Source organism: Scomber scombrus, chromosome 19 (genome assembly GCF_963691925.1).
Source record: "Scomber scombrus chromosome 19, fScoSco1.1, whole genome shotgun sequence".
NCBI classification, from domain to species: Eukaryota; Metazoa; Chordata; class Actinopteri; order Scombriformes; family Scombridae; genus Scomber; species Scomber scombrus.
The window spans coordinates 3,474,533-3,498,534 of record NC_084988.1 but is presented as its reverse complement, the minus strand read 5'-3'; the positions used below and the strand labels follow the sequence as shown (position 1 = coordinate 3,498,534).

The window sequence follows — 24,002 nt, the reverse complement described above, 5'->3', positions numbered from 1 at the left end:
AGGGCCCCACCCACAGAGGGGCCCTGGAAGATATTTACTAAATTCCAAATAGCTGTTTAATATTTTTAACCAATATTTTTCATTTATTTTTTTCGATCCACTTTTCTTTTAACTTAACAAGGGGTGTGGCCTTGACATGCATTCACAGGCAGTTATTGTACTATTACTTAGTTCACATATTTAGATAGTCCCCATATTTAGAGATCACATTAATGTGCCACCGCCTTAACAAAGCCCCTAAGGTTTCAATAATTTCTAATAAAGGAAGATTTGCCAACCACTGTCTCAATCCAAAAAACATAAAAACCGAATATCTTTAACATTATAGTTAAAAAGAAAGAGTACAAATGTCTGTTTTTTGTGTCTATATTTGGTTTAACTTCCCATTTCTGTCTGTTTGCCTTTGTGCTGCTTCAACATCTGGTGTCAATAACTGCATTCCCAGAGAAGCAGTCTGCACATTGTACATTCTGTTCCTTTTTTGCCCGACAAACTCACCTTTCTAGTTTCTAAGACGAGCTCAAAGCCTCGTACAGTATCGATATATGTCTGGACTGTGTATGTAACACTAGAGGGCTTTAACTCAAAGCTGATACAGGAAGCGGTGTAACTTCATAACTCAGTTAGAGACTCCAGGACAGACATTCACTGAACAAGATACTGCTGCTTTTACTGTTGTAGCCCAAACTCTGTGGAACAAACTCCCCCTCAGTATCAGATCAGCTGACTCGGTGCCTCATTTTAAAAAGCTTTTAAAGACCCACAAGTACATTTCAGCCATTTCTGTAATATTGTATAATTTCTTGATTGTTTTTGTGTATGTTATTCTGTTAATATTGTATTGTGTGAAGCACCTTTTAACTTCAGTTTAAAAAGGTGCTACAGAAATGTTTTATGGTGAAATATCAAAATTATTTTAATCTCTGAGGTCTTAAAATTAAATTGAGCAAGTTTGAAGTCAGTCGGGTTAATCTCTAGGAGGAGTTCTAGGCGTGGAAATGGCGAAAATAGTGCCAAAATCAAAAATTCAAATAAAAACGGCCGACTTCCACCTGGAGTTAGGGTATGGGTCCAAGAGACTTTTTCGTGCGTCTTTACATGATATACATGCATATCGAATTTCGTTCATCTACGTCAATTTGGAGCGAGGGGCTCAATTTTCTTAATTTGCCTAGAGGACGCCGTAGAGCCATTTCGACACGTTTAGGCTCCCAAAAATGTAAAAACTTATCAGATTATTAATATTGTGAAAATGTAAATTGCAGCCCACCACCAAAATCTAATTATCTGCAGATTATTTCAGGCTATCAAATAAAAACTAAACTAAAACTAGTCAATTCCTCAAAATAAAACTACTTAAATCGCTTGTTAAACTAAGCACAACTACACTGGAATGAAAAACAAAACTGAAAAACTGAATAAAATAAACAGACTCTATAACAACCAGTCTGATTAGTTTGATCCCTGAGGGCAAACAGTCCTGAATGAAAGGCGTTTTAATGTCAGACACTTTAATGAACCATAAAGACATTTGAGATTCCTTGTAGAGATCCAGTCAAACTTTCTCTGCTGCTTTCACAGGAATCAATAAAAGCACTTTCCTTTCAAATAAAAGCGAATAAAATAATTAACAGACATCTTGCAATTATTAACCAAATCGATTTTTATTATGCATGAACAAATCCCTTCCTGCCTCTGTCACGCAGACACGCACACACACACACCCAACATTTAAATACAATGACGTGGTGGGAATTCGGCATAGCTCACAAGGTGTTGTTGCACATGCTTTTTTTTAATAAAATGATAGATATATTTACAGGATAAGCAACGTCTCCGAAGAAAAATTCGAAAGAACGAACAGCTCCCGGTCCCACCCTGCAGCACTTTTTGCAACGCTTCCTCCTTTTTTTTTTTTTTAAACTCTTTTTTTGGAAATTCACCCACGTTTTTAAAAAGAAATTGAAAGAAAAAACAAAACAAAAGAAAAAGAAAAAGAAAAAAAAGAAACAAACAAACAAACAAAATAAACCAAATGGGGGTTTTGGCCAATACGACATAGCAGTATACGTATATGGAGTTATCAACTACATAAATATGGCAGTAACACTGAGTAATTTATACGGTATATTTACAGAGTTTGTGTGTGGTGGGGGGGAAATAATTACAGTCTGTGCGTGGAACGACTGACAAGAACGAACGTATGCCTTCTTCTTCTTTTTCTTTTTTTAAAGTCTGGGGGACCGAGTCTATAGGGAAAACCAAACACCTCCACATCCTCCCATCCCTCCTCTTTTTGCCTCTTCTGTTAGACCGGTCAACGACTGACACAACTGACGAACAAAATAAGGCACAATTAATACTTGGACCATTTTTCCAAAACAAAAAAAAAGAAAAGGGGGGGGGGGGGGGGGAAAGGGGGTAAATCTACAGACTTTGCAGCTGGCTTGTGAGGCATGTAAACAATTGAGTCGATTTGATTAGGACTGCCATTCATCACTTTTCCCTTTGTATTCCCGATCAGTGATTCAGTCCGTCTGATGTGATTAAAACAAAAAAGAAAAAGAATGAAAGAAAATTTCATATGGCAAAAAACCTTTAACCCCAACGCCCCCCCCACCCCACAAAAAAATCCCCAAAAGAAAAAAAAAAAAAAGAGAGCAAATTCCCCTTTTCCCCCCACCCTTCCCTCCCTCTATGCTACGCAACAAATACAATCACATGGTGACAAACAAAGAAAACTAAAGTAGTGCATACACTACAAAACACAACAGGAAAATGCGACGCCCTGCCAATTGCCCTTTGGTTAGGCCACAGCACTGCACTGCACCTTTCGACAAAAAAAGAAGAAAAAAGAAGGGGGGGAGGAAGGGGGTAGTAATAAATGATTTGAATGAAGAAAAAAAAACCAAAAACAACAACAGAAGTGATTGATTGATAAAGCTGTCCGAAGCGGAAGCAGTTTCATTTTTGCGATGTGACAAAACCAAAGATAAAAAGAGAGAGAAATCTGTTTCCCCATCCCGAATTTTTTTCATTCCACTGATCAACCTCTGACCAATGACGTTACTCCGACCCCGACCAACCTTCACCTTCACCTTCACCTGGCGCGTGCCGGCGTCGGCGGAAGCAGCATCAGTGGCGACCGCAATGACCGTTCAACATACGGAGCCGGGCCACACACCTCTTTTTTTTTTTTTTTTTTAGTTTTTGTTCCCCTCCCCTCCCCTCTCCTCACCTTCGTGGAGAAATGACTAAAATATTTGGTGGGTTTCTTTTTGTTTCAGATACATCTAAACTGGTACAACCTCACACTCCACTTCCCCCTTTCTTCTTCTTCTCCTCCTCTTCCTCCTTCACCCCCAGACGTTCCTGTCGTTTTTAAAAAAACAGCGAAGGTTTTTCTATCCTATCGCTCTCTGTTGGTAAATCTTTGCAGGATGAAAAGAGTGAGAGAGAGAGAGAGGGAGAGGGAGTGGGGGGGGGGGCAGGGAGGGAGGAAGGGAGGGAGAGCCGGGCATTGGAGACTTTGAGTCGTCGCCCTTCCAAGAAAAACAGCCACGGCACCAGACGGGATTCAGGAGTGAAGAGTTTTGGGGTGAAGTAGGAGTGGCAGGTAGATCGATGGGGTGGGGAGGGAAAGGAGGAGGAGGAGAGGAAGAGGAGGATTAGGAAAGGAAGAGGAAGTCTGGGGCGGTCGGTCTGCCGCAGCTGTTTGGGGCTCCTGGCTTTGGTCGGTGTGTGATGGAAACCGCTCAGTCGTGTTTCAGATGGTCCTTGATGTCCTCCTCGTCCGTGTACTCCGACGGCTCGTCTCCGGTTTCAGCAACCGCCCCAACGTAATCGTATTTTTCTGGAAGAAGGAAGGAGGAACGACTTTATTTTAGAGCTGAAACTAATCAGTGGATACACATAAAATTAATCTACAATTTACAGGATGCAAAAGCGCTTGCACACTGATGTCCCAAAACCCAAAAATATAAAGTCCTAAAAAAATCATAAAAAACAGAAACAGAAACATAGCTGAAACTTGTCACATTTCAGAAGCTGCAATCAGCAAATGTTTGGCGTTTTTACTCAGATAATTGCCTTATTTAATAGCTTCAGATTTTCCTGTTAAATCAACTAATAATTTTCAGTTCTACATCCTTTATTCCTAAACTTTCTCCTGAAAATTTAAAGTGTCTTTGTATTTTTTGGGTTTTGGACTGTTGATCAGACAAAAAAAGAGATATCAGTGTGTCACTTTAAATGTCTGGATATTCAACCGTCTATAAATCATTAAAAAAACAGAAAAATAGCTGAAATTTGTCACATTTCAGCATTTTTAGTCAGACAATGACTCCACAAATAATAAGCTATTTAAATACTTTCATATTTCCTGTTAATCAACTGATAATTTCAGCTCTACATCCTTTCTTTTCCCTTTATTTCTTTGGCTCTAAACTTTCTCCTGGACATCAGGGGCGATGCTGGTAAACAACACCCTGCCTGTAATTTACGACATCGTCTTACATGATTTAATCAGTCGCCATTTAGGAGGAGAAGTGAGGAGAAGTGAGGAGGAGGAGGAGGAGGAGGGGGGCTCAACTTGTGTGAATGCATCAAAAGCATCAGACACACGTTATTGACATTACATTACTCTGAGTGTGCTTCAAGTCCAAAATTAGACACTTGAGATTAAATAAAACGACACCTGACCTGGAAATTACATTTAAAATAAAAAAATTTAAAAAATAAATTACACGTCTATTTTTAAAGACTTTCATCCTGCTTCAACATTTAACCTTTAGAGTCCAGACTAATCCGTGGATTTCACATAATAGGACGTTGCAAAATGAAATATAAGAAGGTTCTTTGTTTCCTTCCAGTTTCAGAGCTTCCTGTTATAAGAGCACATGTGGTGTGGCAGGCAGATATTTTTAGTTTGGGGTATGCAGCGCGTCTCTCTCTCTCTCTCCTAAGTTAAGTCCAACTGTACATTTCATACCGGCTGAAGCTACTAATTTTCTTTCCTGTGTGAATGACGGTGGATCCACAGGTTTTTTTTCATTTTTCCCGACATTCAGAGGCAGATTTCTTTCTAAATATACAGTAAAACTTTTTTTTTTTTTTTTTTTTAAATGTTTGAATGTAATTAAAAGCTGGAGAACAGAGTGTGTGATTATGCTCAGCAGCCGGGTCACAGATGCTTGTTTGTTTGCTGCCTCGAAGCGTTAAAATGTGACATAAATCAGACGTTTGTGAAACTGTAAAACACACAGAAACAGAAACAGTGTTGGGAAGGTTACTTTAGAAATGTAATAGGTTACAGATTACTAGTTACTCTATTTAAAATGTAATAAGTAATGTAACTCGTTCTAGGACTTAACCAACTTTTCTAATTTTCTAACCAATGTTTTCAGCTGTTAGGGTAAATGTTCCCATTAAGCACCAAAATCTAAGTCCAGCTGTTTTTCATGGATACTGACATGATTTATAAGGGAGATCATTTCTTATAAAGCAACATTTATCTCTCATATGAAAATGTATTCATTAGTTCATGTAGATTTTAGAATATAAAATAAAGATATTTGATGAATAAAGTGGGTTTAATTGGTACTGTGACTCCATTTAAAGCTCATGTGTGCTCCAAATAAGCCCATGTCATGATTTATTTACTAAATATTAAATAAAATATTGATTTTAAAGAATTAAAAACAGCAATATATGTATTCAGTAACATGTTAGATATTAAAAAATGAGGAAAAAACCCTCCTGAGTAAAATCTTAAAGGTTTGACTTCAGATATAACCTCCTTTGTAATCATCAACATTTTCATAAGTAACTTTAATTAATTAAATACATAATGTAATGCCGTTACATTTAACTAGTTACTCCTCAACACTGATGCTCCTGCAGATGTTTACAGGCTGTAAGTTTCAGATCGTGACTGAATATAATAATAATAATAACACGCTGGATTGTATCTGAAATTTGAGCTTATAATCGATATCTGAGGAGCTTGTTTCATTAAATCTGGTGTAAACGTTTCTTTACAGGCGTCAGAAAACAAGCCCACCCATGAACTGCATCTCCCACTCCCTGACGCTCTCCATCTGCACAGCGTTGAGGTCCGACAGGTCGTCGTATTCGTCCCTCAGAGCGTCTTTCTCCAGGCAGAAGGTGGCCAGGCCTCTTGAAGCATCCCGGCCCGCGAAAATGCCATAAGGACCATCTGAAGGAGGAAAATAATAATAATCAGGCACAATAATGTACTTTAATATCTACTTCAGCAGGCTCTGTGTGATTTCTGATGTTTTAAACTAATCTGAAGATACAAAAAGTGGTGAAAAAAAGTACAAAAACAAGCTTCAAGTTAACAGAAAGCTCCAGTGTCGTCATGTGACTGCTGCTGCTCGCCATTAAAAAGCCTTCCAGCTGCTTCAAAACTACAAATCAAAAGTAGGACGTAATCTTATTTTTCCACAAAGGATTTTTTATCAGAGACTGAACAGAGTCTTTGCTTCATAGTGGTTGTTGTTTTTTTTTTACATGAGATATAATGATATAAAACTCAGTACAGTCTGTGTGAAAGCAGCTTCAGAGTTAAATATAATTTTTTCTGGACTTAAAATCTTCCAGTTAAGTTAAATAAATGATAAATTTCTTCTTCTGAAAAGCAACAAGATCCACAAAACTTAAGAGCTGCAACGATTAGTCGACTGAACAGCAACTTTTCTTATAGTCGATTAGTCTTTTTTTTTTCTCCCCCCAATTTTAATGCAGTAAAATTTGCTATTTGCTGGTTGCAGCTTCTCAAAAGTGACGTGTGGTAAAAGAAATAATTAGAAATGTGCGTGTTTCCCTATTTTCTGACATTTTATAGACAAAACAATGAATCAATAATGAAGATAATTCATATAGTAGCAGCCTTCAGATAACTAAAGATCGTTTATTAACGCAGCCCTACTGATGTTGGGTTTATAACACTAATACTAAAATCAGTATTTGAGGTTTTTGGGTTGTTTAAAAAAAAAATCTGATCACAATAAGCCACCAGATACATTTTTCTCAACGTTTTTCCCCTAAAGATCGCTTAAAAAACGTTGTTATTGTAAGAGTTATGACACTGACGTTATTTTATACAATAAAGTTTGTCATCACCTTTTCAAATCTGCCTTTAATGTTTTTCTTTTGTTTTATAGGACCATTGCAAAAAAAAAAAAAAGTATGTATATATATATATATTCTTTATATATAATTATCTGGTGATATATCGATATCTTTTTTTTTCCTCCTTAATATCGGCCCCAAAAATCCAGCATCAGTCAGGCCCCTAAAAACCTCGACACAGTTTCTAAATGACCTCAATCTTCATGTTTAACACCCAATTAAACCAGTATAGATTCATCTATAACACGCTAATGCAGTTTTATAGTTTTTATGTATGAAACGTCTTCTGAAAAGCATTAAACTTTAGTCAAAGTGAGTTATTACACAGTTTGTTATTGTTATTGTTATCAGGAACATTTATCAGGTCTGACTCACTTTTATCTGTGTCCTCAAGTTACCTTTACGTTAAAAAAGGATTCAAATAAATTGCTCATATTAAGATTTACAGGATGTTAAATTTGGAGGATAATAAATATAAAAAGAGAGAGTGCCGATGTCGGATCAATACTCAGTCGTAATAATCAATATAGATGCTTGTTTCTATGAATATAAAGTTTCAGTGGAGGATATCACAGATGAAAGTGTTTGTTATAATACTGCTGTGTGCTGTAAACACAGATTTCCAGTAATCTGATTAAAATGACTCGTTTAATGTCTTTTTAAAAAGAAACACGAGACGTTCAGATGGTCAAAACTTGTAATGGAAACGTTTCTCGAGGCGTCGCCTGAAGTTTGTCTCCGTGTTTTAAATCATCTGACCAGCATGTGAAAAAACTCAGCAGACCATCAGGTTTTCTTTTCTGGTTTTTTAAATTGTGCAACAGAAAGAGGGAGAGTGTGTGAGAAAGAAAGAGAGAGAGAGAGAGAGGGAGAGAGAGAGAGCGAGAAAGAAAGAGAGCGAGAAAGAAAGAGAGAGAGAGAGAGAGAGAGACAGAGAGAGAGAGAGAAAGAAAGAGAGAAAGAAAGAGAGAGAGAGAAAGAAAGAGAGAGAGAGAGAAAAAGAGAGTGAGAGAGACAGAGAGAGAGAGAGAAAGAGAGACAGAGAGAGAGAGAGAAAGAAAGAGAGAAAGAAAGAAGAGAGAGAGAGAAGAAAGAGAGAGAGAGAAAGAAAGAGAGAGAGAGAGAAAAAGAGAGAGAGAGAGACAGAGAGAGAGAGACAGGGAGAGAGACAGAGAGAGAGAGACCAGAGAGAGAGACAGATAGAGAGAGAGAGAGAGAGAAAGAGAGAGAGACAGAGAAAGAGAGAGAGACAGAGAAAGACAGAGAGAGAGAAAGAGAGAGAGAGGGAGGGAAAGAGAGAGAGAGAGAAAGAAAGAGAGAGAGAGGGAAAGAGAGAGAGAGAGAAAGAAAGAGAGAGAGAGGGAAAGAAAGAGAGAGAGAGGGAAAGAGAGAGAGAGAGACAGACAGAGAAAGAGAGAGAGACAGAGAGAGAGAGAGAGAGAGAGACAGAGAGAGAGAGAGAAAGAGAGAGAGAGACAGAGAGAGAGACAGAGAGAGAAAGAGGGAGAGACAGAGAAAGAGAGAGAGAGTGAAAAAAGAGAAGGTTGTTTAAGAGCCAACGAAGCAGAGACGTCTTATCACCTCACAGATTAGATGTGCTCTGCGCTTGCACAACTAAAAGAGCGTTTTACAGATAAAACGTCGAGTGTTGCAGCACAGCGGAGAAAGTCTATTTTACTACCTGTGATTAGAAAAACTAAACTGGGATTATTTCAAAATGTAAATAATAAATCGTGAAACATATTTACTGTGAGAGATTTCTGCCTGAATCTGAATCAGCTGTAAATCCAGAAGGCTGAAACTGACTCATTTCTTATATTATATTCTTATTTTAGAGGAATTATCAGATAAATAACACCTCAAAAATAATGTTTTGTGTTAAATAACTTTCCTTTTCAATGAATTAATTTATATTTTATGGCATTGTAGTTCATTTTAATCTCCATATGTCTGTATTATGTTCTGTTTTTATTGTAAAATGAAGTTTACTAGACTTAAAATCTTCCATTTAAGTTAAATTAACTATTTTTCCTCAATCTGAAAAGTCATTAAATGCACATAACTTGAGCTGCAATGATTTGCTGTTTAATAAAACATAAAAATAAACTAATCTGCAACTATTTCAATGATAAATTAATCATTTAAGTCATTTTTTAAAGGGAAAATTCAAAATATTTGCAGGAATCAGCTTCTCAAATGTGAGGATTTTACGCTTTTTTTGTGTCATGCAGGAAAATAAAGTGAATATATTTCAATTTTGGATTTTTGGTCAAACAAAACAAGACTTTTAGGGATTATAAACAGGCATTTTTAACCTTTATTCCTGACATTTTATAGACAAAATGATTAAATCGAGAAAATATTTGCTTATATGTTTCTCTTTTATTACTGAATGTTTGACGTAGTTTAAAGATCAGATTGTCAAATACCAGCTGATACATTTTATTATACATACATTGCCTTTATTTATTTATTTAACAGTAATAACATGCAAAAAATAATGCATGTGCTCCCTGACTGCATGTTTATATAAATACACAGATAATATTATATAATAAACTAATATAAATGTATCAGTCCTCATGTTATATTAAAGTTATAATGTTTAATTGACTCTTTGCCAATATTGTTATCTGTGTCATTAAAGCCAATAAAGTGAATTTGAATGATATATTACATAAAGAGACTCCATCCTTTCCCTAATATGTCTTGTCACTAAACTCCCTAATGAAACGTGATGATGAACGACGCCCAACTGAAACAATTTAAGACACAAGCCCGAGCCGAGTCGAGTCGAGTCCAGCCACTCTTTTAAAAAAAAACAGCGCGTCATACTTTGGTGGCGAGCAGATTCAGGCCTACTTGGCTCGGCCGCGGTGCGGAGGAATGGCCGACGTGACACATGAGACATCTGGGAATGTGAATAATTATAGTTTATTATGGAGGTGAAGGGTGAGTCAGCCCGGACAGTGAGACAGTACAGTAGAAGCAGGCGACGCTTTGCTTTTTAAGAAATAATAAAAGGGTTAAAAAAAGGGTTTGAAAGAGACTTTGTTCAAAAAGATAAATTTGATATTTGTTCTTAATTTGAGTTTAGCTTAGTCTAGTTTTCTTGCTCTCCTTTTATTTTTCTTTACTGTTTTTGTAATGTTTCCAATGTTGACTCTTTAATATGTTGTTGTTATTTAAAGCACATTGACTCGCTGCTGTGTATGAAATGCTCTGTATAAATTAAGCTGCCTTGTCTTAATATTTGTTGGTAAAAGTTCTTCTTCTCCGCCTTGAGCTAAATTAACTTTGCAGTCAGTGATTAAAAAGGTTATTTTTTTAATATAACAGTGGTGGAAGAAGTATTCAGATCCTTTACTTAAGTTAAAGTACCAATACAGCAACTTACAAATACTTAATTACAAGTTAAAGTCCTGCATGATAAATCCTACTACAGTTAAAAGTACATTATGAGCTTGATGTAGTTAAAGTACTGCAGTATTATGAGTGATGTAGTATGCAGTATTACAGTAAAAGTACTGCAGTATTATGAGTGATGTAGTATGCAGTATTACAGTAAAAGTACTGCAGTATTATGAGCGATGTAGTATGCAGTATTACAGTAAAAGTACTGCAGTATTATCAGTGATGTAGTATGCAGTATTACAGTAAAAGTACTGCAGTATTATGAGTGATGTAGTATGCAGTATTACAGTAAAAGTACTGCAGTATAATGAGTGATGTAGTATGCAGTATTACAGTAAAAGTACTGCAGTATTACGAGCGATGTAGTATGCAGTAGTACAGTAAAAGTACTGCAGTATTATGAGTGATGTAGTATGCAGTATTACAGTAAAAGTACTGCAGTATTATGAGTGATGTAGTATGCAGTATTACAGTAATAGTACTGCAGTATTATGAGTGATGTAGTATGCAGTATTACAGTAAAAGTACTGCAGTATTATGAGTGATGTAGTATGCAGTATTACAGTAAAAGTACTGCAGTATTATGAGTGATGTAGTATGCAGTATTACAGTAAAAGTACTGCAGTATTATGAGTGATGTAGTATGCAGTATTACAGTAAAAGTACTGCAGTATTATGGGTGATGTAGTATGCAGTATTACAGTTAAAGTACTGCAGTATTATGAGTGATGTAGTATGCAGTATTACAGTAAAAGTACTGCAGTATTATGAGCGATGTAGTATGCAGTATTACAGTAAAGTAGTGGTTTGGTCCCTCTGACTGATATATTATTATTATGACATCATTAGATTATTAATAGTGAAGCATCAGTGTTAGAGCAGCATGTTACTGTTGTAGCTGCTGGAGGTGGAGCTAGTTTACACTACTTTATATACAGTTAGCTAGTTTAGTCCAGTGGTTCCCAACCTAGGGGTGGGGCCCCTCTTAAGGGTCAGCAGATAAATGTGAGGGGTGGTGAGATGATTCATGTAGGGAAAAATCACTATTTGTTGGAGCTGTTAACAACTCATAGACATCTGCAATGTGAGCCCGACTACACACTGCTTTACTGGTTTCATCTTTAACTTTGTGTTGTATTTTAAAAGCTTGTTATATTATCCATTGTGTCAAATCTCCACCTGAAAAGTAACTAAAGCTGTCAGATAAATGCAGTGGAAGTGAAAGTAGAAACTAGCATCACATGGAAATACTCAAGTAAAGTACAAGCACCTGAGTGTAGGGCTTAAATAAATGAACTAACACCACTTAACTACCCGCAGTATTTACATAAGCAAAGAGATAAACTGTTTAACCCTTAAACAGGCAGGAGTGCAAAATGAGTAAACATAATTTAAGGTTACCAGTTATGTCATTTGTACCTAAAGTCAAACATTTCCACCAATATTTTTAATATATTTTGGATTTTATGAGTTGTATCTCCACCAGGATACTTTGCAAACCTTGGTGCACTGCCTCCAACTTTAATTATTTTTGCGAGCCTGTCTGTTAGAGATGGGACAAACACTTATGCTGCAGGTTCAAATGGTTTTATTTTAACAGGTTTTATACACTTTGGATAGCTCTGTCATTAATATATAATCTTTCCCCTTCAGGGTTCATTAACTATCTTAGAGTCCTCTCTGTAGAAATCTGTGATTGTTTATTCTGAACCATTATTATTATCATACACTATAGTAGACCACTCTACTATGCATTGATGTAATTTCTATTATCCAGTGAAATTAGTAATTTAGCAGAGAGGGAGGTTTGAACACTTGCAGGTTATTGTATGTCAAATTATCATTAGGTCTGATCCTAAAATCTCCCCTAGGTGCACAGCCTCCAGAGACCCTTCTCATGCATGTCGAGTCCCATCAGTGTAAACAAGCCTGCAGACATTCAGTCAGTCAGTCAGTCAGTCAGTCAGTCAGTGTGTGCACGTCAACACGCTCACCTAGGCTAATGTTAGCAAGCTGGCTGCTCCTTTAAAAAAAAAAAAAAAAACCTTTCCCACCTACAGTCTCTCTTTTAACAACACCAAGCTTGTAAAGTATAATAACTCTACACAAATAACAAGTTTAGATGTGTTTAAAAGCTGCTGCACCACTACTACTACCACCACGCATGCTCCCATCCCCATTCATAAAAAAAAAACAATAAGACAAAGCTAAAAGAAGGAGCTAAGCTAACTAACCTAGACACACACACACAACGCTTTGCGCCTAAATTTGGAGACACATCAGCTGTTATAAACCCCCACCGCCCCGACTCCACACTCACCTTTCCCATAAAACTTTTTACCGCTGGTCACGTCGAAGACCTTCATGTTGACGGCCATGAGGATGCGCGGGTTGAGGAGCCCGTCGTACTCCCGCAGCTGCTCCAGAGAGAAGTCGCGTCTCCTCATCTTGGGCAGAGCCGAGGCCTCGTCGCCCTGGGCCCGGTCGACACCGAGTCTCTTGCCCCACCGCCGGTACGCCAGCAGACACACGGCCACCGCCACCGCCAAGATACCGACGTTCAGCAACATGGCACCGAGGCCCAGCCCGTCCGACTCGTCTGCGGCCGCCTGCCCGCCGCTGGTGTCCGCTGGTCCGCTCCAACTGTCTCCATCGTCCGCCATACTGCTCGGTTACCCGCCCCTGGACAGATGCTGCGTTCAGGGCCCGTCGGGAAAACAGCGTGGAACCACTAGTTGAGTGAGTTCTCTCTCTCTCTGTGTGTGTGTGTGTGTGTCTCTCTCTGTATCTCTCTCTCTCTCTCTCTCTCTGTGTTTGTTACACCGTGTTCCTTTACTGCGTGCAACACTGTAAAACTATCCGTGTTATGCAAAGTATGAGGAAGAAATGTTCAGATCATTTTAACAGAGCCAAAAAAGGAATGTAGAAAGTCGTGCATGACAAATCCTACTTAAAAGATGCTTTTAAGCCCCCTTTAAAATCCTTAAAGACACACAAGGTTTTTAAGTAAAAGTACATGTGTATTATGAGCTTGGTGTATTTAAAGTATTGCAGTAAAAGTACTGCAGTATTATGTTGCAGTAAAATTACTGCAGTATTATGTTGCAGTAAAAGTACATAAGTATTATGTTGCAGTAAAAGTACATAAGTATTATGAGTGATGTAAAGTATTACAGTAAAAGTACTGCAGTATTATGAGTGATGTAGTATGCAGTATTACAGTAAAAGTAGTGGTTTGGTCCCTATGACTGATATATTATTATATATGACATCATTATATTATTGTAGCTGCTGGAGGTGGAGCTCGTTTACACTACTTTATATGCAGTTTAGTCCAGTGGTTCCTTTAACTACGGAGTCGGGATGAGTCTATTTAAATCCTCAGAGTTGACTTTTACGAGAGACACATGAAAGCAGCACAGCACCGCCTACCAGAGACTGTTGATGCTTTTTGTCCCTCCCTGGGACCCGTAGTGAAGGAAACGTGCACATTTATTAATTAATTATGATACAAAACCAAAAGATATTTTCCCTTTTCTTTAACTTCAAATATATACAGAAGCTTGAGATCTGTTTACTCATCTGTTTGGGTTTTTAAATGGTGTGAAATATAATGTTTAGGTGGCAAGAATAAGGCATTTAAAGCAAATAATATACATTTCTATAACTATGAATGTCACTTTCTTCTAAATTAGGCATTTCTGAATCAGAGATAATTATATATACTGAGTTTATTTTTTCTCTCCTCTATACCTGAAGTCACTCCTGCCACCCAGCTGTTATCTTAACCCTACTTTAACACATTATGTAAACACTTTTTCACCTTAGCTTGCTTGTTTACACTGTTAAGAGGTGATAACTGGTGACGAAATGCACTCAGTTGCGACAAAAACTCACTTTAAAGATTTACAGCTGATTGCGATCATCAAACAGCTTTTTATTTGACTGATGACAGCTGCTACTTAAATTCACCCTCGGCTGTCGATGGGAACAGAAAAACCTGCTGATCAGGCTCTGCAGAGTCGCCCTTAGCAAGACCGGAAAATATCAAACCACCTACAAAAAAGTTGTTGGGACAGAAATCTGCACAGAAGATTTTAACAAGTGAGAGAAAGTAGGGAGAAAATAAAAATCACACATACACACATTTATACAATCAACTGTTATTTTATATTTTTTTGCATTTTACATTTCAATACTCCGGCATTAACATGCAACTTTATCCTAAAACACACTCAAGAAAAAAAACAAAAAAACCACACTACCCATAAAACAAAAAATCACTTCTTAAAGTCAAAAAAATTAAAATGAATAATTGAATAATAGCAAATGATTTTTTATAGTATTTACATTTTTTTTTCTTTAAAATTCAACTCTAAAACCTCTTTTTTTTTTAAGTCCATTGATGAAAAAAGAAGAAAGTTAACGATTAAAGTGCTCTAGAGCACCAAGCCTCAAACATAATATGAAGTCAACTTCAAGCTAAAATATACTGTAGTTTTTATGATGCTAGCTCACACCCATAATCCAGCAGAAACATCTTTTTTTTAATATATATATTTATATATATTTAAATCGCAAAAGCCATATTAAAAACTGCAATGATTACCTAAGACTATTCCATAAAATCAAGTAAATGGAAAAATAAAGACAAAAATAAAACAATAAATTATACTATCTGTGGGTGTAAAACGGGACTTTAAAAGTAAAGCTTCCCAGATAAGTTCCTCATAATTTCTGCAGGTTTTGGATTTTAAAAAAACAAAACAAGCTAAACTTTTAAGTCTTGGCTTGAAAAACAAACATCTGGGCACATCTGTTAATCGAGCAGCAGCCTCTGGAGGTCAAGTCCTTCAAAACAAATTTTTTTTTTTTTTTTTTTTTACGACTGCAGCTGATTGTCACGATGAAAAAGAAACGGAAGCTGTTTGTGTCGAGAAAAAGGTAACGACGAGAAAAAGTAAGAAGAAGAAGAAGAAAAGGAAGAAAAAAAACAACCTGTGAGTGATCTCAGTTTAAAACACATTCAAAACCCCCCAAATTAATCAAGTGGGAAGACGTTAAAAAATACAAAATTTAGACTTTTTTTTTTCTTTTTTTTTTGTCGGTGATCCTGTCGTCCTGGTGAGTCAGATTAAGGCACGCAGACTGTCTCGTAGGATCTCTCTTATCTTCTTTATGTTGGCAAGCTAACAATCACAGTTCAAAACACTCTTTTACAGACGAGAGCTGCTTTACAGATTGTGGAGATCAACGCATCGCGTGTGTCGAAAAAGAGTTTTGTGTTGATGTTGTTGTTTGTTTGTTTTTTGGCATCCGAGAAAAATAAAAAGGCAAAATGCAAGGGAATGCATTTTTTTTGTGTCGTCTTTTTTTTTTTTTTTATATATATGTGTGTAAACGTTAAACGAGCTTTCAGGCGCACAGATTCAAGCTCACTGCCTATGCTTTTACTTTTGCTTTGCTTTTAAAATGAAATGCACTGATAACAACAATCAAATTAAGGCAACCAACGTTCAGTCTCTCTTCATACCCCCTCCAAAAAAAACAAAAAGTTTGCCGCTGAAAAGAGCGAACGCCGAGCTCAAGAGCGTCGCCTCCTCCTCCTCCTCCTCTTCGCTCTACATCTCTTCTATCCAAACCCCCTCAGACGAGAGGGAGCTTCATTTATTTGGTGCAGCAGCGCTTTCCTTCTTCGCCGCCGCCGGCTCTGACTTCTTCCCCTGGGTGGCGGCGGGTGCTGCGGTGGTGGTTTTCTGGGCGCCGTCTTTGGCCGTGTTCTGCGTAGAGGTGGAGGTGGCAGCGGCGGCGGAAGCAGCGGCGGTGCTACTGGAGGAGGATTTGGCGGCCTGTGTGGGCTTTGAGGTAGTGTTGGAAGGATGTCGCCGACGTCTCCCTTCATCCCCGGCCGAGGATGAGTGGCGTCTCCTCCTGCCTCCCTCTTCTCCCATCGGAGGCTGCGGACACAAGAGGTTGGAAAAGTCGGCGTCATCGCAGGAAGTCACACAAAGCAAAATAACGACTAAATTCTCCCTCTTATCGCTTAGCATTTAACATCTCCTTTTATTCAACTTCCTCCTTTTAAAAATGGAGAAATGCAGTTCAGCTGATTCATTATGCTTTAATTTGTCAACAGACTGTGTTTGCTCTTTCATTTGAGTCGTTCTTTTTAAGGAACTAGAAACACAGCCTCCTGGTTATATGCATTGTTTCTACTCTTAAACAAGTGAAAAGTCATGCCAATAATTTAAAGAATTTGACCCAAGTATGCATAACAACCTGTTCTTTTCTCTGAGAATAAAAAGGATTTAGCAGATATTCTTGAGCTAATTGGTGCATTTCCTCTTCAGGCCATTTTTGAATTTATGATGCAAATTGACAGAGAGAGAGAGAAAGGTGATATTCAGATGGAATTTCACTTTGGGGGGTTTTGACAGCTCGGTGGTTGGGAGATGGTACTACAACTTAAATGGCTCAACATGACTTATAAATATCTGTCTATAGTAGTGGACTCCATTCCTTGTATGTGTTCACATGCTTGGACAAATAAAACTGTAGCTGTGACAGTAGACAATGTTTCAGATATGATTATTGCTGCAAATAAGCTACAAATTCTAAAATGTGGATCTTTACAATCGCCACAGTTTCAGGATTAGTGTCACCAGTTCCTTGTCGGACCAAATGTGTAATAAAGAGCTTCTTAAATGTTAATATTTTCTGTTTCTTTAGACTTCTTTGAGAGTAATCTTACTATCTTTGTGCTTCATCGAGACAAACAAGACATCTAATGTTGCATTTTAGGGTTTAGAGAAACAGAGATCAACATTTTTCACTATTATCTGATCATTTAAAGACCAAACTACAGATAGATTAAAGGTTTCCAGTGAAGCCTGCTCCTCCTTCCTTTAGACACTCACCTCCACCCTGAAGTCCTCCAGGTTCTTGAACTTGGAGAGATGCTCCTGCAGCTTCGGGTCGATGGGTTGGTTCTTCATCTTTGAATATTTCAGGAAGGCCCAGAACTTCTCCAGACCGTACAGCTGACCTGCAGGAGACAAACACACAACAACAACGACACTGTTTTAGAAGAAATACACACTTTAGTTTTAATGACATATGGACCCTCATGAGTTTCTGTCTGCATGTAGAAATGTTTGTGAGCTCAGTAAACGCCATTTAAATGCTGCAGTATTTAATCACAATTAGATCTTTAACACTGTGCAACAAGTGTTTTAAAGGAAAACTCCGCAGATTTTACACATCAAAGTGTATTTCCAGGTGTTGCAGATTACGACTTCTGTGCACCTTTTGTGCCTCAACTGGGAGCTTTGTGAAATCTGATACATTGATTGATTGATTGTCACTTGAAAAATCTGCTCCAGGCTAGTTTAGCTCCTACAAGCGTAACACACAAACTGAATCTCCAATTGAACTGTCACAGCTCGAGTTGCATTGTGGGTAATGTAGGCACCAGTTTTTGACAACGAAGAAAAATGTATGGACGTTATCTCTGACTCGGCTGCATCTGATTTTGACCCTTTTTATAAAAACTGTCCATCATGAGTCTGATGATGTTACTTTAAAGCTTTAAGATAAAAAAAAAACATCTTAATTAGTGTTTTAATTACAATTAACTGGTAATAACTCATAAATACAGTGTGTGGTGGTGTGTTTTGTGGAGTCTTTTGTCTGTAGACGACTCCTCTGCCTCCAGTCTGAGGTTGGGGGGGGGGGGGGGGGGGGGGGGGGGGGTGTTTGAATGAGAAACGTTTTACTGAACACCAAAATAACTCAGCTGGAAATAAATGGCCGAGGCCTTCACTGGCAATCCTCCATTCTGCTCCAGCGAGTCGGTCGCAGTGCTGAAATAGGTTGCGAAATCGACCTTAATCCATTCCCACCCCTCTACTAACCCCCCCACCACCGCCCCCCACTTTCAAAACAACTACACATTCAGCCTGCACTTTCACTTCAGGTCAAATCGCCTTAAAAGGACAAATACAAGTGTGTTTTTACTGAAAGTGAAAGTTGCAGGATGTTAATTACCTTTCTCAAAGTCCTTGAGGGTCTCCTCTTGGAAGTCCTTGAACAGATCTAACCTGAATCTCTTCTCCAAACCGTAGCTGTAATATCTGAAGAGACACTCCAGCCCGTACCTGCAGGAAGAGAAGGAGGAGGAGAAGAAGAGGGGAACAAATATTTACCTCCACTGACCTCAAAACAAGTAAAACAAATAAAATTCAGCTTAAAATCTTGTTTTATTTACACAGTCAGGATGTTTTTATGATGTAATTGTTGCTCAATTGTTTTGGTGTGAAATCCTTCTTTCCCCCCCACATGTGCCTCCAAACATTTCACCACAGTAGGAGTTTTGTCACAAGGATTATTAATGGCTCTAATTTAGCCGGCGGAAAGAACGAGACCAATGGGTCGACGTGAGCTGCAGCATGAACAGCTGATGGGATGTTTTTTTTTTTTTTTAAAGTGTCTCCTCACACAGCTCGAATCTACAACTGGCACCCACCCTCCACACACGCTGGGTTGAGGCGCTCACTTTACACAATCAAGAATGTGGGTTTGGCAGGTGTGTGAAGCCGCTGCTGGCAAACATTAAAACAATGCAGCAGCCTCCTTCTGTTAACCCTCTGCTGTCAAAGTGGAGACTAAAACTACACTGCTGCTGTCTGCGGAGACACACCCAGGGATCAGACACCCATCAATTAGGGCACAAGTGTACACAGAGAAGAGGGTTTACTCTAACATATTAAAGCCCTGCTGCACCTTTTAGGAGCTGTGCATTTTGTCACTGTCAGGTCAAAGCATCTAAAGTCTTAATATTAAGATTTAACTCGGGGTGAAAGATCATACAGTCGTCTTTTTATACTAACTTTGGTTTTGGAAGAAGAAGATTTAAGTGGATGGCGAAGAAGAAAATCAAAACTTTGTGGTGTTAAAAGTTGTTTTTTTTTTACGAGCTTTAACAGCTTAATGTATAAATATTAGAATTAAAAATGATTTAAAATTAATGAGGTTGAAACCCGTCACTGTTATAAACTTTTATGATTCTCTTAAATTCAAGTTTTTAATGGTAATAACTTTACTTTTATTCCTGTGTTTACAAAGCAGGTTTGCAGCATTTAAATCCAAGCCGTTTCCGTGGCAACGCAGAATTTTGACTGATCACCTGATGCCAATGTAACATCTGATCTTTGTGTTTTTGTACAGCTGAAAAAGTTAATAGATCAGCATTTAACTAATCAGTGACTATTTGGATAATTAATTGATCATTTTACTGTTTTTTTTGTTTTTTTTTAAAGCAAAGATGCCAAATATGAGCTTATCTGCTGCTAATGTTGTGAGAATTTGAAGCTTTTTTCTGTGTTATAAATAACGGTGAACTGATGATCTTTTATTCAAAAAAATTTAAATAAAAAAAGACGTCACTCTAAAGAATTTTAACGGCCATTTATCATTATTTTCTGACATTTTATAGACAAAACTATTAAATCAGATAATCAAGAAAGCAATCAATAGATGAATCAATAATGAAATGAACCATTTGTTTTGTAAGCTCAGTCTGACAGAACATAAAACTAAATATAAAATACCTCTTTTACATTTATTACTGCACATTTACCTCTCAGCTACACATGGCTGTTAATATTTAACCAACAGACTGTAAGCCTGTTCTTTACTTTCCCGATGACCTCGAACGCCTCATTCTTAAAGCTACGTTTATTTATATAGAGGCGACAGATCTACAGATTAATATGTCAAAGTTAAGAGATCTTTTCATCTGTTTTGTGTCTTTTACTTTGGTGAATGTAATGTGCTTTAAACTTTGGTGGTTTTCGGACATTTGAGACAGTAAATAATTAGTTAATATCATGATTAAAAGCAGTATTTTCACTTGTAATTGAGGTTTTCATACTGAGACAAACTTTAGATTTTAAAAGGCTCCACATAAATAAAAAGAGGGACTTTAGTGCTTAAAAATGCATCTTTTGTTTCCTGTTTGCTCGTCTCCAGGATTCACTTCCACCTAAATCTGGTTAAAGTACATTTCTGTCCTCCTCCCTCACCTGTAGTTATCTTTGGCATCGTCCACGGCGCACTGTCTGAACTCCTCGTACAGCTTCCTGTTGAAGTTGTCTCTCAGGAAGAAAGACCAGAACCTGAACAGAGTGTTCATCTCCTGAGACTGGCCGATGCCCAACCGTTTCCTCTCTGAAAGACGAGGATTCGGTCACCACAGAGCAAAAAAAACAGCTTCAAATACACAATTCAGGCATAAATTTGACTTATACTAAATAAGTGAGTGTGCCGGATGGTGTAAAGAAAGAAAGAAGCAGGTTTGTACCGTTAAGGCACCGTCGGCGGTACTTGTGGTACCCCTGCTGAGTGAAGCCGTTGTCCTTCAGCAGCTCGTGGGATGGATGCCAGAATTTGGGCAGCGACTGCGGGGTGCAGCCGTAACTTCCTGTCAACGGGGCTCCTTCTGATGGGGAGGCGTTGGAGCTGCTGCAGGAGGAAGAAGAAGAAGAGGAAGAGGTTTGAGTAACAGGGTAGAAAAGAAATTCACAGTACCTCCTTTATTAAATTTACTATAGATACTAAAAGATGTCCCGCTCCAATAAAAGCTTATTTTAATTGATGCATTAGCACAAAAATCCACATCTCTGTCGTCTATACCTGCTGTCATTTGGGTTTGTGATGACCTAAATGACAGATGGATTATTCATATCTTAAATAATGATATTTAAGTAATCCTTTAAGTCATTTATCAAGAAAAATATTAATGATAAATACTGAATATTTGTTGCTAAAAGCTCTCAGGAGGATTTTTTTATGCTTTTTTTAATAAATATCTAAAATTTGATGGATTATTACGTGAAATATTTCTGAGTTCTGGACGTTGTTACCTTGAACTCTTAAAGCTTGTGAAGACCATTTTTCACAATTTCAGATCAAACCATGAATCAAATAATTGGAAAAAAATGATCTGCAAATTAATCCATAATGAAAATAATCCGTTAGTTGTATGCTGCTGTTTTTTATGTGTTATTATCAGCAAATAACTACAAACTACTCAATTATTCAACATGCAACATACATTAATGTTCAGATAAGTTATTTTATCTTGTGAAAGACAAACAAAAAAAATATGACAGTTGAATCCATTTGTCAAATTTCTGCAAAACGGGATCACTTTCATCAACTTTGCACTCTGTACGTGCAATTATTGAACATTAAATGACCGAAAAAACCTGCTAAAGACGCCTGTAATTGTTGCACTGTTGCCATGTCAACCGCTTGTTTTGTTAAAGAAGAGCATACTGATACAGAGAAGTGAATAAAGGTCGATAAGGATGAGCAGATTTAACAACAATAATAAAGATAACAGAGATAACGGATGAGAAAGTCTGACAGTGAAAAGAAGGAAGCTGCCAGTTTGTGTGTTTTTCTTCTGCTTCTGACTCAAAACTGAAACGTTAACCGAGACGCAGCGAAGTGAACGAGCGGTCGGACCTGATGGACGAGGAGCGCGGTCGGTGTTCGCGTGAGTCCATCACCCAGCCGATGTGAGCCTCCTGCGGGGGATTCGAACTGTGGCGAGTCTTCTTCTTCCTCGGCGTCTGGAACACAAAACCACCAAGACACATTCATTAAATTCATGTTTCACTGAGCTGCTCATCAGGACAGAAAACACTTAAATCTGTCAACATGCAGCACTTTAAATCAGATTTTACTGCAGTTTATTTTGCACAAATTAACAATGAAAAGGAACAAATAATATACAGAGCAGGGAGAAGCTTCCTCCACAATGTTACAGAAAATAATGTGACTGTATAAAAGTGACAGCAATATATTAAAGCAAGACCGATATATGAGACAGCCAATATTGGCCTATTGCAGATATATATCAGTATCAGCATATCTGTTATCCAATATGCATTGATACATTTTTTTGTTAAGTTATATAAGCATTTTAAGTATAGTCTAGTAGCCAATTAGGTGAACCCGGAAAATGTGAAGTATGGGTCCCCAGTATACAGAAACCACCGGATGCTAATTTGCATATGTTGAGCAATTTGCATAATTAGCATTATTAGCTTAATCGTCCATTTTGACCACATATTTTGCACCGTATGGCCAATTTCTACAATATGTGAGTGGTTTTTAGAGGTTTTAGAGGATGCTGAATTCAATAGTTTATTTGATCCTTTTTCTTGATTCCAGTTTAATATATACGTATGTTTTGTTGGATGTGTTTTATTATATATAGGGATTTATTATTATTAGATTCCCAGTTGAAGTTTACTAAGTCAGAGCACTAATGTCATTTTATAAAATAAAGTTTATAGTAAAGCTTTACTGTAAAATAAGTGTTTGATAATCACATTGCAAAAAATGTGTTTTATTATGTATATATAATACGATTATTGGTCGATATAGTCTTACTCCCTAATATTGGTATCGGCTCCATGAGTCCAGTATAATTTTCTTATACTTTAAGGCTTTAATGTGCAGATAAGTTTCTCAATTAATGTAAAAACAGCCCAATAACTGCAGAGGCCAATGTGATATTCTCAATTTGCTTGTTTTGTCTCATTAATCCTCCAAAACCTTCAGATATTTAATTCACTGTCACAGAAAAACAGCCAATCATCACATTTGAGAAGCTGGAACCAGAAGATCATTATCATAAAAATCTTTTTTAATGCTTAATTGTTGCAGCTCTACTGGTTTCCACAGTCGACATGATAATATTATTATGGTCGCTGTGGCTCGATGTTGGAATCTAAAATGATGAAACGAGGCCTTTAAAGGTGAAAACAAACAGTGAAACCAATTTGCAAAGTTTATAAGACCTTTCTGGACAGTGTAAACAAGCAAAACATGTAACAGGAAGGCATTATAGTTCAGCATCGCACAGACGCAGCCTCAATATAAAGCTTTATGGAGCTATTGTCACAGATACGGACAGTTTCGACACTAAAACTCAGCCGACCATCTTATTTTTTTTTTTCTTCTCCATCACGGTGTAAATCAGATCAGACTGTCGAACACACTTTGAGAGCTGCTCGACTTAAATTAAGTGACAAAAAAGGAAGTGAATAGTGAAACTTGCACTCTGTGGTTGTTAATCTGTGACTTATTAAAATGATTTCATGTCTATTTGTGATCTCCTCATTACCGGCTGTGAGAAGCTCAACCAAAAAGTGATCGAAAAGAGGTAAAATGATCCAGTAATTCACTATGTTGTGTATCAGAAATGTTTTTTCTGCTCCCTCATTTCTTTTCAGACTCATTTCTTCATGTTTTTATTCTTACTGCTCGTCTCTTTCACACCTGGGAGGAGTTCGGCACATTTGGGCTACAAATAACGATCATTTTCATCACCATTTTTAAAAAGAATTAGTTTTTTAATT

At 37.5% G+C, this 24,002-nt stretch overlaps 2 protein-coding genes across 6 annotated transcripts in view; both read right to left on the bottom strand.

Annotated features, from left to right (window-relative positions):
- Nucleotides 1-1,578: 1,578 nt before the first annotated feature.
- On the bottom strand, nt 1,579-13,294 carry pgrmc2 (progesterone receptor membrane component 2). Its single transcript, XM_062440438.1, has 3 exons — nt 12,890-13,294; nt 6,062-6,217; nt 1,579-3,853 (listed from the first exon to the last, which is right to left on the bottom strand). The coding sequence occupies exons 1-3, from the start codon at nt 13,230-13,232 to the stop codon at nt 3,756-3,758; spliced, it is 597 nt and encodes a 198-aa protein (XP_062296422.1). The 5' UTR covers nt 13,233-13,294; the 3' UTR covers nt 1,579-3,755.
- A 2,136-nt stretch (nt 13,295-15,430) lies between these two features.
- The window catches only part of larp1b (La ribonucleoprotein 1B), a 41,016-nt gene continuing 32,444 nt past the window's right edge, over nt 15,431-24,002 (bottom strand). For all 5 annotated transcript variants that reach the window (XM_062440425.1, XM_062440427.1, XM_062440429.1 and 2 more), the window contains 6 exons: nt 22,099-22,205; nt 20,930-21,090; nt 20,652-20,796; nt 18,616-18,725; nt 17,487-17,614; nt 15,431-16,526 (listed from right to left, as the gene is read on the bottom strand). In XM_062440425.1, the coding sequence (XP_062296409.1) occupies nt 16,233-16,526; nt 17,487-17,614; nt 18,616-18,725; nt 20,652-20,796; nt 20,930-21,090; nt 22,099-22,205 (945 nt within the window). In that variant the 3' untranslated portion in view covers nt 15,431-16,232. The remainder of the gene's footprint in view (nt 16,527-17,486; nt 17,615-18,615; nt 18,726-20,651; nt 20,797-20,929; nt 21,091-22,098; nt 22,206-24,002) is intronic.

What these genes read in the sequence shown, in the direction of transcription:
- pgrmc2 (XM_062440438.1), bottom strand. Translation starts at nt 13,232, where the DNA reads ATGGCGGACGATGGAGACAGTTGGAGCGGACCAGCGGACACCAGCGGC. An exon ending in TAAAAAGTTTTATGGGAAAG is followed by an intron (nt 6,218 to 12,889) that starts GTGAGTGTGGAG and finishes TTCCTCCTTCAG; the next exon opens with ATGGTCCTTATGGCATTTTC. An exon ending in GTGGGAGATGCAGTTCATGG is followed by an intron (nt 3,854 to 6,061) that starts GTGGGCTTGTTT and finishes TCCTTCTTCCAG; the next exon opens with AAAAATACGATTACGTTGGG.